Genomic DNA, 14,026 nt, shown 5'->3' on the forward strand with positions numbered 1-14,026 from the left:
TCGCCCTTCAGATACCCGCTCAGACCTCACCAAAGTCTGCTTTGTTCAGTTGGAGGCTGCCCTGGGCTCGGTCTGGAGGTTCCTGGCCCTGTTTGAACACTAGGTTCACCTGGGAATTGAAAAATAAGTTGATGTCTAGGACCCACCCAGACCAATCTCCAAGTATTACCCAAATCTCCAGCAGTATTTAAAAATACCTGAGGATTTTCAAAAGCTCCTTTATGATTCAAATGCACAGCCATGTTGAGGACCACTGACTGTTTCTCCCACTAGCGTCTGGGATTTCAGTCAACACCCGAGGGTGCCCAGATCCAGAGAGCACGAAACACAGTTGTACAAACACCCAACCAACACCTGTGTGACCCAGCCAGCCAGCACCTGCATGGACCCATCCAGACGGTCGTCCCACTTTGTTTACCTCCTGGGTGCTCTGTGGGGGGCTACTGACCCGTTCTCACTGTTTCTGAATTACCTGCCTGGCTGCACTGCTTCCAAGCAGGGCAGAGCAAGCAGCTTGAGGAAATACAGGCTGCCCCGAGATGGACTTGTCTCAGGCACCCTAGGTCTCTGAATGTCCTCAGAGCCCTGAGTCACTGGAGCGCAGGCCCTCAACAGTGGTGATCACATTGAGGGAAGCCTCTGCTTTTTCAGGCAGACATGGAGCAGCTTCCTAATTCCGAGCTGAGGGCTGTGCCATCAGCCAGTGCCTGGGCCCAGCCAGATGCCCCATGGTGCTATCAGCCCACAAAACCCAGACGGCTCCTTTGGGTGGCCTCGCATGGCCCCTCCCTCAAATGAGAAGCCACGAGCAAATCATACTTCACACGGAATAAAATAAAATTCTTACCAAAATATCTGGCTGCAAACGTTCTTCTTTTGCTGGAATCTGTCGGCAGCATAATGAAGCTGGCAGTCTATGTACAAATTTCTTGTGTATCATTTTTATAAAGAACCAACCACATCCTCAAGCAGACAAGCTAATTCCTGTTTTCCAGTAACAGGAGATCAGCATCTATAGAAAAGAAATATATTTAGAATGCCCTTTATCTCGTGTTTTCTTGGATTTCAAATAAGAAGCTTCACTGTGGGGAGCTGGTCCCTTAAATGTAGATACACCCAGGGACCTTGGAAAGGCCTTGAGCAACTCATGGGGTCTCCGCTCTATGAAAGTCACAGTTCCTCCGGTCTGTGAAATGGGAACAGTGATGACAGTGACCGCTCAGCATAAATGCAGTATCAACAAGACAGTGGGGTTGCAATGGCAATGCCTTCCACATATGTCAGATGCTATGCTTGGTTTTTTCAATGAACTGACCAATTTAGAAGGAGCTGTGCTTTCCAGACAGCTTTGAAAACAGGCACCAGCGGCAATTTGCAAACCTACAGCATGATTTCCAGATGCCATATGTAACACTCGTCTTGTGTGTATGGCACTCCTGTTGGTAGGGAGATTGGGGACACTGTCCCCACCTCCAGATGGAAAGACAGAGCCCCATAGCACCCAGTGGCAGACCCTCACTCTGGTCCACTGCCTGCTAACAGCTCAGCTTCTCATTCCATTGCTGGAAATTCAGCATCATTATTGCATAATTTATAGTTGTGGAAAATAAAAAAGAAATATCCCAGTTATGAAACAGCCAAATGACGTTTATGCAGCCATCAACATCACTGACACAGCGGGTATGGCAATATAAGGGAAAGGCAATTCCAAGGGGGCAGTGTTCCCCAACTTAAACTTGTGCCAGGGAGTTCACAGAGGTGAGGGGCACCCGTGGGGAGGACACGCCCAGAATGTTCCCCCCATCACCCTCCTGATCTCCTTTGCTCCCCTGCCTCTGCCGTGTTGAACTTGTACCGCCTTTGTGATTATAGAACCAACCACTGTTACACAGATGAAACAAGCATCGCCAATGCTTACGGCGGTCGGATCTTTTCACCCTGGCTGCAGGCTGTGGGAAAGCAGGGACTCAGGCCTCTGAACAGCACTGTCAGCAGGCTGTGTGGGGGCCGTGGAGTCCTGCTCCAGGCCTGCGCCATCAGGGGATATCCGTGCTGCTGGTGTTCTCTGAGGGGAGCAGAGAGACAGTACAGAGGACTGTGCCTCCGGAGTCACAGGGGCAGTTGGGAGCAGAAGCCTGAGGGTGACAGCCTAACTGCTTGAAGAGAACAGCAAATCCCCAAACCACAGATGATGCCATCTCCTTGGGCCCACACGAACAGTGGTTTGGCTTGCAAAGGGAAAGCAGTGCAAAATGCAAAGAGATGGAGCCCCAAAGTACACAGAAGACACGGAGCCAGAGCCACAAAAAATGGAGGGGTGGAGAGTCAAGTCCGAGAACCTTGGAGCTAGGACAGACTTTGGGGATCATTAGGGACCTAGAGTGACATTTCTCTGTATTCTCTAAGCATACAGGAGTGGGAGGGTGACGAAGGGGAATGGGGAGTGAAAGCAAGGAGCCTGTCCCATGACCTGGTGTAGTAGGAGCTTTAGAATTTAAAACTCCACATTCATGTCCAGGTTTTTCCTTTCATAGTCGTGTAAATTTGGACATGTTCCTAAAACAGGATTATCAGTTTTAGCAAACAAAAATATGGAATGCTCAGTTACATTTTTAGTATAAGTGTGTTCCCAATAATGCATGGGACATAACATCTACTATAAAGGTATTCATTGTTGATCTGAAACTCAGATTTAACTGGGTGTCCTGTATTTTATCTGGCAACCCTATATTTCTACCTTCTGGGTATTCATTTTATCTTTGGTAAAAAGAGGATAATCAGGTAAGAACTTTTCAGTTGCTAGAAACAAACAAACAAAAGACAATTAAAATTGGCTTAAAACATAAGGAGAGATTTATTAGCTCCTTTAGTGGGAAAGTGCTCACATATGGGCTTCAGGCATGGCTGGATCCAGCAGCTTGACAATGTCAACCAAGTCTGTCCCTCCCCACCCCAGTTCTTCTGTTTGCTTCCCGGGGTGTCTGCTTCATCCTAATCAAGAGATTGCCTTATTATTAAAAAATGCTGGAAACCAGCTTCAGTAGCTAATACTTTCTCCTTCATGTCTAACAGGAAGAAAAAACTTTTCTTGTAGTGTCTCTCTCAGAAGTGTTAGGAAGCTTCCCCCCTACTCTCCCAAATATCTTCTCTTGCCTTATGGCCTTGATTGGGCAACCAATGTCTCCCTGAACCAATCCTGATGGCTGGGTAATGAGATGTACTGATTGGCTAAAGCAACCTGGATTCGTCTTAGGAGCTGGGTGGAGTTGGCTTCCACAGGCATCTGGGCTGGTATAAGAAAGAAGGAGAATGCTAGAATAGACGCCAGGGAACTATGACAAAGCGGAGGGGAGGAGGGCTCCAAAATACAATGCCCACTGCAAGTTTCTCTAAGGGTAAGATAAATGAGACTGACCCCCACGGGTGGACGTGTGTGTGTGTGTGTGTGTGTGTGTGTGTGACAATGTTAGCTCTTCCCTTTGGACGTGTTGATTGCCCTACTCTCTTTCCTAGGCCCTATCCTTCTCCTGGCCAGGTCTACGACCCAAGCTCAGCTATGCTGTTACAGAGCAGAGAGGCCTCCCTGGGAGACAGTGAGCTGGGCCTCTGTCCTGGCTGAGCCGTGGGCAGGTTTCTGCCTCTCCCTGGCCCCACTACTTGAGGGGTGTGGGGGGTGGAGGGAGTGTGTGTGTGTGTGTGTATGGTCGGGGGAGGGCATAATTGTACCGGGAGAGCTCTGGTTAGAGCACTGACCTTCACCGACCTCAGCCTGTAGTGGGGATGACGAGGCCCCAGGTTGTGGGCATCTACTTTGGGGAGAACATGGGTGGAAGGGCAGGAATGGTGGGCTCGGCTTACCAGCCGTAAGAAAGCAACCTCAGGGGCAGAGGGACAAGAAAACTGGTCTCCAATCACCTACCCCAGTCCTTGCCTTCCCGTCACCCACCCTTCTTTGCAGTGGTATTTAAGGGCAGGCCACACCTTCGTGTCTAAGCTAAGCTCAGCACAACTGGGGCAAAGCTCCTGGGCCTGGCAAACAGCACTGTGAAGGCCAGCCGTGGACAGCAAGCTGGGGATGACTCAGCCAGGAGCGGCTGGCACCAGACACACTCACTACGGGGGCACTGCTAGAAACACCAGGTCTTCCTGGACTCAGGACACACTGCCCTGCAAGTGGCGTCACCCCATCACAGGCATGATCAGTACTGTCAGCTAGCACTTAGTAGGTGCCGATGGTGGAGCAAACACCCTCACCCGACAGCCCCTGAGGTGAGTATTACAGTGGACTTGTGACCACTCCCCGTCACACAGTTTAACACGGTGGGGGTGCGGGGTCAAAACCACCCCCTTGCTCTGTTCTCTGAGGCCTCATCCCTCAAGCGTGGGAAGACGGCTGCTGTTGTCCCAGCCTGGCCTGGCCACGTGTTTACCCTATGGCTCCTCTTTCATCTCCCCCAGGGCCCCCAGCTGCGCCCCGTGTGAGCACGGGGTAAGGAGCACCCATCACAGTGTGGGCATATGGACCCTGGCAGGTGGCGGTGCGCCTGGCTCCCAGGAAAGCTGCCTGGGTGCTGCCCCGCCGGGGTCTGCTCACCTGGTACAGGAGCCGGACACCTGTCTCTGCTGCGGGGCGCCTGCTTGGGGATCCGTCCTCAGGGCTCGCGCTCGGGGCTCCCTGCCTCCTCTTCTCACTGGGCCGTGGCCTTGGCCCTGCCCCCAGGTCCCCCATGTGACAAGCGAGCAGGGGCGCCCGGCAGGGCCAGGAGGAAGCTGCCCTGGGCTGAACATCATCGGCCACGGTCCAGGCTCCCTGGCTCCTCAGTGCCTCTGGGGATGGCGCGTTGATGGCCGCTGTCCTTGGCCTGCTAAGAGCCTGAAGCAGCTTCAGCTCAGGAAATGTATCCCGGGGAAGCTGACCTCTGCCAGGAAGGGCTGGGGCAGAGCCGCTCGCAGGCGCCGCCTGGAATTGGACTGGGTGCAGAGCGCCCCCTGGCGGCGCCGTCGGGCACCGCCTCCCACATCTCCAAACCGCGGCCTCCTCGCTCGCATCCAGCGGCCTCCTCGCATCCAGCGCCATCTCCACATTCCTCCCAGCACCTGGATCCACAAGCTCCGACTTACCCCACTCTCACCCGTAGCCTCATCTTCCTTGGGGCCACGCGTGGCTGGCAGGGTGTGTGGAAGTGCTGTGTATTTCTACACTGAGTCTTCCTCTGAGCCGCTTTCCTCTGCACCCCTGGCCCAGTAATGTGTCTTCAGTATGGGGAGGAAGTAGGGCTGGAGCAGTGATTAGCAGGGGAGGGAGCACTCAGGTTGCAGAAGGGGGATCTGAGCCACTTCTTAAGGACCGAGCATCACCCAAATCTCCCCACTTTCTGGAGTGGGAAACTGAGGGTAGAAAGGTCCAGCAAACTTCCCAAGGGGACAGATTACAAGTGGCATTGCTGAGATCTGAAACCAAGGCAGCCAATTCAAAGCCTCTTGAAAGCCAAAGCCACGGAGAGAAGCAGGCAGGTGGCCCTCATTGGCCTCCCAGTGGGGCTTTGATGGGCAGAAAGCCTCCTTCCCTGAGGGTGGGCCAGCCTTCCCCTCACCTGGGCTCAGTGTGGCCTCTCACTCTTGTTTTTCCTGACCAAGGTAAGCATGGCTGGCTATGGACTGGGAGCCTCGGAAAGCCATCTGGACGAGCTGGGGTTGGGATGGAGTCTCCATGAGTCTTGCCTCCGGGCGGAAATGATGGCAGAGGCAGGCCCTGTGGACATCTTCTGCAGCCTTTGGAGGCCCCTGGGAGTGGGGCAGGCCTGGTTGTGGTGGAGAGGAATTGCTGGCACAGGTACGGGAGCACTGGTCCTGCTGCAGGGCTGGAACTCAGGCCTCCTGAGAAACAAGGTGTAGGTGCTGTTTTCAGTCCCCACTCTTGTGGTGGGCTTGACTGGGAAGCAGCACAGCAGGCGTCCTGTGTATGCACCAAGCAGGGTGAACCTTCCATCCAGGCTTGTGGGGGAGGCAGTGAAAGCTGCAGCGGGAAGAACAAGGGCACTGGACTCAGGCCACAATGAGTTTAACTCCTGCCGTGGATACTTTGTAGCTGGGTCACTGCGTAAGACATACCACCTCTCTGAGCCCCGGACCCCACTAATGAGGGTAGTGACAATACTGCTGCCGTGAGGGGTCCGTTCCAGGAAGAGCCTGTCCCTCTACCTCCTTCCGTCATCAGCAGCAGCATTAGTGTGGGGACAAAGCCCCAAAAAGCAGTTTCCAGGCTCTCAGCCTCACATAGAAAGGTGCTGGCTCGGGTAGTAAATGGCCATCAACTGTGATCAGATGGCCAGAAGCTGTGGCTAGTTGGCCATCAGCTGTAACCTGTAAGCCATTGGCCACTAATATAACGGTTGTGGCTACGCTAGCAGCAAATGGGGGTTAGCAAGAGCGGATTGCAGAGAGGCGGATGCCGCCGGTGAGAATATAGTGATATGATTCCCCCATCTATGGCTCCGGGGGTGTTCCCTTTTGGCCTCACCATGTCCTGCATTCTTATGTGGGGAGCGGGACCAGAGACCCCGCATGACTCCCCGCAGGACACATGGCATAGTTGGCAGGATACGGTGCTGGCAAGTCAAGTATGCATGCACTGCTCTCCAAAGGGCAGTGGAGCAGTTTGTGCGTATGAAAGCTCAGTCTCAGGAAGACCAGGAGGAGCAGCTGCCGGAGAGCTCGATCCCCGTGGAGGGGTGGAGAGATGTGGATGGTTCCCCAACCAGCAGAGGCCGGAAAAAGCGAAGGTTGTTGCCGCCCTGTGGGCTGGGAACTGCTTGCTGAGGCAGCCCGGATGCAGGACTTGCAGTCCCAGGAGGAAACGCTTGCTGAGTCCTCCATGGGAGATGAGGGTGAGATCAAGGTCATCCCTCACCCCCAGGACAGCCCTGGCGAATGACTATGGACTATGGGGAATTGCCTTCTATCCCTGATTTAATGGACGCTTGACTGTTTGCTTGGGAACATACCACCATGTAGTGGGACTGGCGGATGTTTGCTTTTGTGTCTTGACCGACCGCCATTGATAATATGTAAGCACCTTGATGTGAGCCGCTGTTGTTCCAGCATGGTACCCTGAGAGGCCCAGAGAGAGTGGCAGTGCCCTGAGAGGCCCTGGCTGTGTCCAGGAAGTCTGGCTGTGCCCAGAGAGAGTGGCAGTGCCCTGAGAGCCCTGGCTGTGTCCAGGAAGTCTGGCTGTGCCCAGAAGTACTGGGGTGGTGCCCTGAGAGGCCCTGGCTGTGCCCGGGGAAACAGGTGGTACCCTAAGAAGCCCAGGAAGTCTGGCTGTGCCCAGAAGTACTGCTGGTGCCCTGAGAAACCGTGGCTTTGCCCAGAAAGCCTGGCTGTGTCCGGGATATTGCATTCACCTCCAGGCTCTTCGCACAGGGCCCCTCATGGAAGACGCTTGTCGTGTAGATTGTGAGGCAAGACCCTGTAGGGGTAGAGTGTGGGGACAAAGCCCCAAAAAGCAGTTTCCAGGCTCTCAGCCTCACATAGAAAGGTGCTGGCTCAGGTAGTAAATGGCCATCAACTGTGATTGGATGGCCATCAGCTGTGGCTAGTTGGCTGTCAGCTGTAACCCGTAAGCCATTGGCCACTAATATAACTGCTGTGGCTACGCTAGCAAAAAAATAATGGAAATGGGGGCTAGCAAGAGCGGATTGCAGAGAGGCGGATGCCGCCAGTGAGAATATAGTGATATGATTCCCCTACTTATGGCTCCATGGGTGTTCCTTTTTGGCCTCACCGTGTCCTGCGTTCTTATGTGGGGAGCGGGAGCAGAGACCCCGCATGACTCCCCACACGACAATTAGCTAGGGCAATGTTTGGTTCTCAAATTGGGTGTTAATTTTGTAATAAATTCTGCATTTAATTTACATGATAAGTTAAAAAGTAAGCCGTTTTTATAAGGTAGGATAACCAGCTTATAATCAAACACTCTTAGGTGGTGGTGGTGCCTGAGTTTGCATTAGTGTTGCAAATCGAATTGGCAGCAAATGGCAGAGAATGTCTATCTTCAGTGTTCAGTATTTTGGGCCCTGGTGCAGTGTGTCTCCGGGGGAGCTGGTGGCTATGTTGTGGGTGCCTTTTGGGCCTTTTCTGGGGCCGTTCGGGTGGCTGGGTGGGAACCCTAGGCCCTCGCCAGGAACCTGCTACCATCACTGGGCTGACTGGCTTCCCTGAAGTTAGGGTCTTTGTAGGGATTCAGGGGGCTTTAAAGCCCCCAGAAATCAGGGTGGTCACAACAGTCCTCTGGAGGCCTCTGCTCAGTGAGCCTCTGAACACCAGCAGTCAGTCACAAATTCAGCCAGAACCACACCAGAGATGACACTGAATTGAGTTCTTAGGGGACCCTTTGTTTGTTCTTACGTAGAAAGGTTGTTTATAAATTATAAGCATTGTCAGCGTAGATATTGTTTTATGTGTGTCAATATTTAAGTCGATGCTGGAGCCCAGGGATTGTTTCCCGCTTCTTTTGAAGAGAGCTTCCCATTATTGGGCAGAAGAAACACTGAACTAGTTAGTATAGTAGGTACTGAGCAATCCTGACTGTCATTGGCAGTCGTGGCCACAAGATGGCGCCCTCAGCACACTACTGCGCTAATCGGTTTTCCAGCAGCGCATTCGTAACCAGTCTGAGGAAGCCCTTGGGAGGAGAACGGGCTCTTTGGCCGGAGGGAGCTCAGAGGAGTCACCTCCATAGCACCACGGGAAACACTTCTGAGGGGCTTAGGGCTGCCACAGGGTGAGGCAAGAGAGGCGTCTAGTGCACACATTTTAAGGAGGCAATGACTGCCTCGCTTGCCTCCCCATCTAGCCCAGGCCCTGGGGAGCCCTCCTGTATTGCACAGTGCAGTACTAGGCTTTCTAAAGTCAAGTATGCATGCCAAAAATGTAAGCGTAACAAGTAAAGAACAGCAGTACGATGTATAACTTCCAAACCAGTGGAGGGAGATAAAAACAACAAAAAGAATACTTAATAAATTCAATATAATGAAGAAAGAGAGGGGAAAACAAACTTAAAAGAAAAATCATGGTAAATATAAAAGCAAAAGAAAAAGTAAAAAATATGTATAAATATAAAAGCAATCATAGTAAATGTAAATAGGTTCAGCTCACATATTAAAAACTAGAGTTACTTCGACTGGATTAAAAAAAAATCAAATTATAGTGGTTTGCCGGGATATCTAAACCATAAGAACACAGAAATATTGAAAATGATATACCAGCCAAGTAGTAGCTAAAAGAAAATTGTTGTAGTAATATTAATATGATATAAGACAGACTAACGAAAAAGCTTTACTAAGGATACTGATTGTTATAAGATGATAAAAGGAACAATTTCCACACATAAGTCTTGAACTTGTAAACATCTAATAACAAAGCTTGAAAGGAGGAAAACTAGCAAACACAAACCTGTCACATAATGAGGAGATTTCAACAAATTCACAACCTTTGTGGAAATTTTATGACAATACTCTCAGAAGCTGATAAACAAACAAGTCAACAAAAAAATTAGTAAAGATTCTGAATAACACAGTAAGCAAGTGATGTAATAGATACACATAGAAGCCTTTGCCCATGGGATGTTTATAGAAGTTAAGCATATATATCATTTCACAAAGCAATATTTGTAATTTAACAAATAAACACTAAAGAATCAATATTATTTAAAGTTCTCTAACCTCAATGCAATAAAATTAGATATCAATAACAAAAAAGACAGCTAAAAATAAAGGACATACGTCTAAACACTGAAAAAACGATTTTAATTTGTGTTTCAAAGGAGATATTAGAATGGAAATTACAAAATACTTAGAATTGAATGCAACACATTTCAAGACATGTGTAGCTAACATGGTACCTCAAAAAAAAGTTATGGCATTAAATGTGTATATTAGAAAACAAATAAACAAAAATGCTGAAAATTAAGCATCAACTAAAGACATTAAGAAAGAGGTAGCATGTGATGACAGTTGTTTTTTCATTCCAAGTTTAGCTTTGAAGGGGGTTGAGAAATGGGTTCTCCATGCTCTACGCAATTTCTAACGGAGGGAAAAAAAGCCAATCTCAAAAAAGTTATATACCGCATGATTCTATTTATATAACATTCTCAAAATGACAAGATTGTTTACTTGTAAAGCAGACTAGTGGTTGCTGGGGGTTAGGAATCAAGGGGTTAGGTGGTGGGTGTAGTTATAAGGGGGTAGCACAAGAGAGATCTTTGTGGTGATGGAATAATTCTGTACTTTGGTGACTACAGAAATCTATACACATGATCAAACATCACAGAATGATACATATTGTACTAATGTCAGTTTCCTTGTTTTGATATTGTACTATAGTTACTTAAGATGTAACCATTGGGGGAAATGAGGTAAAGGGTCCCTCTTTTTAGCATTTTTGCAACTTCCTGGGAATCGACAATTTCAAAATAAAAAGTTTAAAATGGAATGCAAAATAGTAAATACTCACTAATAGCAACTATATATATTCCTAATCTATTATGTATACATATAGAAAGGTCTTCTTAGGATATAAAAACTATGTTAATGTATACTATTATTACACTTTTAAAGATTTGTCTAAAAGATCAAAAGGCAAAAGGTATATGATAATTAATGGATATAAAAAATTAAATAAAAATTATTTGAACAAAACTAAATTTTATTGTGATTTTAAAAGTATAAAATAAGTATAGAATTAAACTGTTGGCAGTTCTGGTGTGCATTTTCCATCTAATGGCCGGTGGGAAGGATCAGTGTCAGACTTTACGCGTTATGTCTAGAATTGCATGTGTGCATTTAGGAGTCAGTGAATTGGTTACTATTATAAGGCATTTCCAAGCTTCCATGCAGAACCATTGTGAGCATCGCACTGATGTACAGGTACCTCAGGGACTAGGAATTTGAACTCTACGAGAAACAAGAAAATGGATTCTTGGCGCTATTAGGAAATTAGATTTTGTTATGGAGAATCTACTACTTTCCAGTGATCTGAGGGAAAGGATTTGAAAAGTTAATTGTATTTTTTTCTGTTGTTTCTGTATTCGGTTCCTCCTTATAGGCTGCAGCTGTGTGCATGTTGGCGGTGATACAACCTCCAAACTTAAGCTGAACCTACAAACAGAATCCATGACATTCAGTTGATTGCTTTTCCTTCTGAGGATGCAGGCAAGACGTGAGTCTCCTGCACAGTGCTTCCTCCCTGTCTCCATGAGCTCATCTCAGTGAGATGTGTAGGGCCAGGGCTGTGGGTCTCCCTGGGCCAGCACTGAGTGCAAATCTCAGGGCACAGGGGTGCTCCTGTGTTCTTTAATACAAGTCGTTTGTGTATGTTTGGGTTATTGTGGGCCCTCAAAGCGCTGGACCCAGGACAGCGCCCCCTTCCTGAACATCCCTTCATGACTTTCTGTCAGTGCTACTCCAGGTACATTAGTGCCTGTCTCAGTGGCAGGTGTTACCAGGCTCACGCCTTCGCCTCCAGCAGAGACTGGCTGTCACAGGACTTGGAGGCTGCCCTGCTCACCTCTGTCCCCTGACAGGACATTGCACACAGGTGCTGGGGCTCAGGGACTTGAGGGCAACAAGCTGGACAGGGTCCTCCAAGGGTCTCCTGGGTGCCCAGCCCTGTGTGACTGTGCAGTAGAGCACAGCCATGCTGCAAGGAAACGTCTGGGCTTGCTGCTCCAGGGTCAGTGAGCTGCATTGCAGTTAGGCCTGGGACTCCATGCACTCTGAAAGGAAACAGCAAAAACCTCAACTAATGCTTCTCCAGACCAGCGTAAACTAGTGTTATTTTTTAAAAAAGTATCCTTTTTTTTCTCTCCATCAATATCAGACGCTCCAAAGATAGCCTCCAGGTGCCTCCCTGCCCCGGGTGCATATGCCCCTCCTCACATGAGGTAGACGTGATGATGTGACCATCCTGCGCTTGGCCCCTAAGAAGACTGGTAGCTTCTCTTACTCTCTGGGAGTCAACCGCCATGTTGGTAAAGGCTTGCGTTAACCTAAGGCCATGTGTGGAAACAGAGGCCTCCAGGAGCCCACCCATTGTGTGAGTGAAGCCCCGCGGGTCTTCCAGCCCCTCTCAGTCCCCAAAGGAATGAGCTGGTAGCCCCCAGCCCACACTGTGCGGAGCAGGCGAATCACCCAGCCTACCCCTGCCTGTTTCCTGCCCCACAAAATATGAGAAGCAATAAATATGTAGCTTTATTTTAAGCCATTGTATTTTGTTATGTAGCAGTATATACCCAATAAAACTTGGAAAAACTTGACAGTCAAATGTTGGATTGAGCACCTACTATTTGCCAGGTTTCATGCTCAAGACTGGGGCTGCAGAAGGAAACAAGAAAGGGTCCTTGACTTGAGCTCACAGTTGGAAGGAGGCAACTCTAACCGCGAGGTTTGCGGAATGGATGAGCAGTAGGGAAAGTGGAGGGTGCTGTGTGGGGCTGGGGAAGAAAGAGAAAATATCCCAGAAAGGCAAGAACCAGGAGACATCTTCCCCGGTTCCACCAGCCGGTGACCACCACTAGGGGGCAGGTTGTGACATTTCTCTCCAGGATTTTATTTTATGTGGCTGGATTTTGCCAGAGATGCTATAAAAATGCTGATTGTCTAGATCAGGGGTATCCAAACTTTTTTCAATGTTTTTCACCAAGGGCCATATGTGGTAAAATACACAAACAGCCGGGCCACTCACTCGAGGTGAAGTACGTATTGCCTCACCTGGTTGATTTAAGTAAACTAAATATATTTTTGGAATTTGCTGTGGCCCATTAAAAATGGATTGCGGGCTGCAGTTGGCCCGTGGGCCACAGTTTGGACACCCCTCGTGTAGATGATGGTAAAGACTCACCCCGTGCCAGTACTGCGAATCATCTCATTCTTTTCCTCACAGTCACCCACCAAGAAGGGAATTGCTATGGTCCCATTGTACCGATCAGAAAGCTGAGGCTTAAGGAGCTGAAGTGACTTGCCCAAGGTCAGGCATCTCAGGAGGGGTAGAGGTGGGACTCGAACTGAGGGCCTCTGATCCCAGAGCAGGAGCTCGCAGCCATGATGTTGCTCACCTGTGTTTTAAGTTACTATTAGAAATCAAGCGTTTCCTCACGTATTAAAAATAACATCTAAAATGACCTATTAATGACTATATAATATTTTATTGTAAAGTCTCCTAAAATTGAACACCTCACATTATTTCCAACATGCAGAGAGCACCTTTCCACATTAAGGTCTGCTTTTGCATTTATTTATGTCCCCCATCATTGTATTATCTAAAAAGGATTTGAGGCAGATATATAAAAAGCCTTTTCTGAATATTGGGTCATTTCCTTAGGATAGATTCACAGAGGGTAAATAAATACTTTAAGTTTGGGGTTTTCTACAAGAAACATCTGGAACAAAAAGACAATCTCTGTGGGTGACAGTCACATCCACCTATATTTAGAGCAATTATTGCCACATTTCATAGTTTCAGAAACACAGAGAGGTACTTCTGCAGAGGACCCAGATATAATGAATTATAATAAAACTGCTGGTATATTTCCCCTTAAAACTTGAAGTGAACCTGTGGCTGAGGTTTGAGAATTCAAATGTGCGTCCTGGGCTGGTCCCTCAGTGGGTGTGAGCAGAAAGCAGAAGTGGCGTGGTCTCTCTGCACTTCCCCATACATACTTCAGAGTTGGGCCAGCCCTGCAATGGCTCTTGTGCTGGCAGCTTCCTGGGGCTCTGGGGAAGCCTGGCAGTGGGTGACCATCAGTTGCTTGAGCAACCGTTCTGTTGGTAATAGGTGGTGGGGATGGGGGCATGTCTCTTAGAGAACAAGTATTGCCACTGTAACTGCAGCCATGATATGGTCTCAAGTGTCACAACTGTCCCATAAGGCTGGGGGAAGGGATCAGCAGCCCCTTTATACAGATTTGGGGGCTCTGAGTGGTGACCTGCTCTGGCAGCCCTACTGGTGCCCAGCTTTTGTTTACATGTCC

The 14,026-nt window shown here is 48.9% G+C and overlaps 1 protein-coding gene across 2 annotated transcripts in view; it reads right to left on the reverse strand.

Moving 5' to 3' along the window:
• The window catches only part of ARHGAP22 (Rho GTPase activating protein 22), a gene marked incomplete at its 5' end in the record, with an annotated part of 210,854 nt that extends 205,940 nt beyond the window's left edge, over window positions 1-4,914 (reverse strand). Inside the window, 2 exons of one of the 2 annotated variants that reach the window (XM_081074518.1) lie at window positions 848-1,012; window positions 4,595-4,914. In XM_081074518.1, coding sequence (XP_080930644.1) covers window positions 848-899 — 52 coding nt within the window. The remainder of the gene's footprint in view (window positions 1-847; window positions 1,013-4,594) is intronic. The other variant, XM_081074520.1, reaches the window with a different exon arrangement.
• Between the last annotated feature and the right edge of the window lie 9,112 nt (window positions 4,915-14,026).

The sequence above is a fragment of the Rhinolophus hipposideros genome (assembly GCF_964194185.1).
Source record: "Rhinolophus hipposideros genome assembly, chromosome: 15".
In the NCBI taxonomy this organism is placed as follows: Eukaryota; Metazoa; Chordata; class Mammalia; order Chiroptera; family Rhinolophidae; genus Rhinolophus; species Rhinolophus hipposideros.